This window comes from Oreochromis aureus, linkage group 3 (genome assembly GCF_013358895.1).
Source record: "Oreochromis aureus strain Israel breed Guangdong linkage group 3, ZZ_aureus, whole genome shotgun sequence".
Taxonomy (NCBI): Eukaryota; Metazoa; Chordata; class Actinopteri; order Cichliformes; family Cichlidae; genus Oreochromis; species Oreochromis aureus.
The window spans coordinates 13,968,632-13,973,339 of record NC_052944.1 but is presented as its reverse complement, the minus strand read 5'-3'; the positions used below and the strand labels follow the sequence as shown (position 1 = coordinate 13,973,339).

The following is a 4,708-nucleotide window of genomic DNA, read 5'->3' as shown; positions in this document are numbered from 1 at the left end:
TTCTGAACCTTCTTCAGCTCTGAACAGATGATGAAACACTGAATGATTTCAAGCTCACACTTTGTCTAATAAACTTACATCTTTCATTCTTTATACAGATTGAGTGACTGTGGTTTGTCAGAGATCAGCTGTGATTATCTGGCAGCAGCACTGAAGTCCAACCCCTCCCATCTGAGAGAGCTGGAGCTGAGCTACAACAAGTTGCAGGATTCAGGAGTGAAGCATCTGTGTGGTTTTCTCGAGAATCCAGGATGTAAACTTGAAACTCTGAGGTCAGTCAGCATGTTTTAGTTGTGCTGAGATGAATATTATGTGAAAGTTGTGCTGACACTAAACTGCAACATCAGGCTGATATGGATCAGACTGATCCACACTGAGGATCTTCATGGTAAAGTCTGTTTTCTTCTTCTCTGGTTTAGTCCATTGACTGTAGCAGAACAATGTTCACATTTCAAACCTTGAAGGAAGAAGAAAAGTCCTCCACTGGATAGTTCACTGTGAAAGTCTCCAACTCTTCATTCCACCTTAAAGTCTGTGTGACACTGAAATCCAAAGCAAAATGTCCGTTTGCTTTACAGATAGCAGTCCAACACAAACATACACACATCATCCAAAACACAGTCCAACATCCAAATCTCCTCCACTGCCAGCATGAAGGAGGAACACTCTGACATTCAGGGTTAGAATGAGTTTCATAAAGCAGACTGTGAAGATCAAAGCTGCATTAGAAGCTTACATGAATGAATGAGTGGACAGAAGTGGACAGAGATCATCTGAAGCACTTCAAAGGCTTTAAATCAGCACATTTCTCTTTATTCTTTATCAACTCTGTTAATTTCTCTCAGTTTTCTGTGGAATGAAGCTAACAGCAGGCTAATAAGATGCTGACCAATAGGTTTCTATTAAAGGTTGTAATTTGTATATGAAAAGTGCTTTGGCTCAGCAGGGATCAGCTTACAGGTAGAATACAGCTGCTGGATGGGATTAGCATGTCATAGCTATCTACCAAACTGCTAACTGGGGAATTTCAGGCCATCTATGGATCATTTTTGCTAACTGTTTATTCAGCTTAGGCTCACAGGGCTGCAGCCTGTGCCCTAGCTGTCATAGGGCAAGAGGCGTGGTCCACCTGCACAGGTGAGCAGTCCATCACAGGGCCAACAGAGAGAGACAGAGAAGCACTCTCTCACATCCACACCTACAGCCAATTTAGAAGCACCAATGAACCTAAGCAGCATTTCATTGGACTGTGGGAGAACATCCAACCTCCAAAGAAAGGCCCAGCTGACCAACAAGCTTCAACCTACAACCTTCTTGCTTTAAGGCACTAGTGCTAACCACTTTTCCCCATTTTAGCCCAAATCCTGCATCTTCCTGTTTCTGACTCCAGGCCAGCTCCACTAACACTTTCTCATCAGACACTGCCACCTAGTGGAGGAAGTCTTAGTTCCATTTGAAGCTTCAGATTACAGTTAGTTCCTTTACAAAGAGGTGGAGGTGGTGGGGCCACAGCACCATCATCACTGAGTGCCATAGGACACTTAACCTTTGTTTCCATATGCTGGGAACTTCCTGTTGTTCCAAGGAGGACTGGAAATGTGTGAAAATCTCCCAGTCAGTTCCTCACAGCACACTTCAATCTTTTCCTCCCACAGCATCAGGACCAGGGCTTTTCTCTCTTTGGTCCCACTAAGAGATTTCCACACAAACACCTCATCAGTGGGACTCTCAGAGCTACCAGCCCTTTGCTACAATCACAAAGCTCTTCATTGAAATCAATGATATCAAAGCTGGAATCAAATGAGTCCAAGTCTTCTGCTGATTCAGCATCGCATTCATCTTTGCTCCTTGTTCTGCATCCCAACCATGGACTTCATTCCTTTCCAAGCCAGCCTTGAGTGTCCTTTATTCAGCTCATCCTCTGCTTTACTTTTACACCTGATTTTAGCTGCTTTATCTCTCTTTCAACAAGTTTCTGTGCCTCAATCTTTTTCTTCTCTCCCTCATAACAAGACAGCTTCTTCTGCCTGGGAACACGTTTGAGTGATTTACTAATCCAGGGCTGCTTATTGGAGAAAATACTTCTTGTTTTCAAAGTAATCCCCATTTTCCCCCGAAAGAAATGTAAGTAGAAATCGATGATCTAAGTGAGAACATGAGCCTTTAAAAAGTCCCAGTGGGTGCAGTCAAAGCAGTCCCTCAGTTCCAGTATAGAGTCTTTGGTCCAGACTGGAACAACTGTGTGCCCAGTTTGAGCTCTCTTCAGTCCTGTGATCTGACAGACCCAGAGGGGCCATCACATCACATTTAGAAGCTCCCCTAATGGAGCCACAACACATGTCCAATACTTAGCCTGTCTTGTTGGACCAACTGGAAGAAATGATTCAAGGACTTAGTCACAGAACAGAGATTAAAATCTCCAAAATCCAACTGGCTGCATTGGGGCATATAGTCTGAAACTCTGCACAGTTTCCTGTTTGAAGCTGCTTCCTGTTGGCTTCAGCTGTTTGGAGTTCCCATTTTCTAAACTTCTACATTCTGAACCTTCTTCAGCTCTGAACAGATGATGAAACACTGAATGATTTCAAGCTCACACTTTGTCTAATAAACTTACATCTTTCATTCTTCATACAGATTGATGCGCTGTGGTTTGTCAAAGATCAGCTGTGATTATCTGGCAGCAGCACTGAAGTCCAACCCCTCCCACCTGAGAGAGCTGGGGCTGACCTTCAACGAGAAGCTGCAGGATTCAGGAGTGAAGCGTCTGTGTGGTTTTCTGGAGAGTCCAGGATGTGGACTTGAAACTCTGGGGTAAGTCAGCATGTTTTAGTTGTGCTGAGATGAATATGATGTGAAAGTTGTGCTGACACTAAACTGCAGACATCAGGCTGATATTATACTGATCCACACTGAGGATCTTCATGGTAAAGTCTGTTTTCTTCTTCTCTGGTTCATTTTTATTTTATTTTACATGATGAAACACTGAATGATTTCAAGCTCACACTTAGTCTAATAAACTTACATCTTTCATTCTTTATACAGTTTGGACGGCTGTGGTTTGTCAAAGGTCAGCTGTGATTATCTGGCAGCAGCGCTGAAGTCCAACCCCTCCCATCTGAGAGCGCTGGACCTGCAATCAAACAAGCTGAAGGATCCAAACGTGAAGCAGCTGTCTGATCTTCAGCAGAGTCCAGACTACAGACTGGAGTTGCTGGCGTAAGTAGAGTGATGGAGTGAGTGGGTGGTGCTGTCAGATGTTTGGATGGAATTCCTCCAGTTAACAGCTGGAACCGTCCATCTGGATTGTTGGGCTTGTTGTTGGGGTTCCTACAGAGCTCACAGTGGACACACCAAGGTTCTTCTAATGAATGAAAGTCCAAACTCAAACTAGGAGGGAAAAACATTTTCATCAACTTCAATAAAAATCCAAAGATTAGAAAAAGTGAAGCAACAATGAGTCCCAGTACAGTCCCAGCACTGAAGTCCCTGCTGCTCTTTATACTGGATGTGCCGCATCACTGACTGACAGCTGATGAAGAGTCTCTGGAAACACTCATTTATCTCCTCTGCTCTTCCTTCTTCTCTCTGCAGGTGGAGCTGATGATGTTAAACAGGACGGTGTGTGTGCTGAGAGAGGAGGAGCTGTGTCCTGATGATCCAGAGAGGTTGAAGCAGCAGCAGCTTGTGTGTAGAGATGCTCTGACTGGGCCATGTTACTGGGAGGTGGAGTGGAGAGCAGAGCTTCATCCAGCAGTGACTGACAGTGGAATGAAGTGCAGATGACTGTCAGTGCTGCAGAGTGAACTGCTCTGAGAACAGCTCCACTGTCAGACACAATGTAGAGTCCAGCATCATCCCTGTGTGTCCCTCTGGATCTGACAGAGGATCATCAGTGTATCTGGACTGCTCTGCTTCTGCTCTGTCCTTCTACAGTCTCTGTCTCACTCTGGCTTCAGACCCTCCTGGATCAAACTCACCTGGAAAGGGTTTCAAACATGGCTGAATATATTTGATATATACTGTAGATGTACTGTAGAGTGAGATACTGCAGTTTGTCACTTGTAAATATAGTCTGTGAGCAGCTATGAGCTGAAAGATCTTTCTAGAAACACAAAATGTTTTCACTCTTCTGTTGCTTTTTCATATATTTCCACAACATTAATATTGATCCCACCTGTCTCACCTGTTTCATGCTTTTATACATAGTAACAGGACACGTGTGATCTGAGCGCTGTTGTGGTTGCTGTGCTGCACGTCTTCATTTACATAACAGAGACATCTAGTGGTTCAGAGGGAGAACTGCAGGAGCTGGATCTGTGTTTTAGCATGGAAAACTTTTTTACTCTTATCTTTTAGGCGCAGATACAAATATGACAAACATCACTGTAAGATACAAAAGGTCAAATCAATTAGCAGAGGGAACAGTGATTACACAGCAATGTAAGAATAGAAACATAATCATGAATATGGACGTGTATACAGATGGAAGCAAACAAACAGGATGTAACAATAAATTAAAGCCACAAAAAAAACAAAAAAAAACAAACAAAAAAAACAAGGGGAGATAATTTGATCTCAGAAATCCAAATCAGATGATTTCAAGTATCAGAGAGTTTTTCTGGTTTGTTTTCTTGAAGTCATTTTTTCTATTATTTCAATTCCTCGAATAAAACAACAAACTTAAGGGATGATTTTGTAATCCGACTTT

At 43.0% G+C, this 4,708-nt stretch overlaps 1 protein-coding gene across 1 annotated transcript; it reads left to right on the top strand.

Annotated features, from left to right (window-relative positions):
* Nucleotides 1-238: 238 nt before the first annotated feature.
* LOC120439276 (ribonuclease inhibitor-like) lies at nucleotides 239-3,732 on the top strand. The gene is made up of 4 exons (XM_039610088.1): nucleotides 239-272; nucleotides 2,635-2,811; nucleotides 3,043-3,216; nucleotides 3,592-3,732. The coding sequence occupies exons 2-4, from the start codon at nucleotides 2,639-2,641 to the stop codon at nucleotides 3,599-3,601; spliced, it is 357 nt and encodes a 118-aa protein (XP_039466022.1). The 5' UTR covers nucleotides 239-272; nucleotides 2,635-2,638; the 3' UTR covers nucleotides 3,602-3,732.
* Nucleotides 3,733-4,708: the final 976 nt, after the last annotated feature.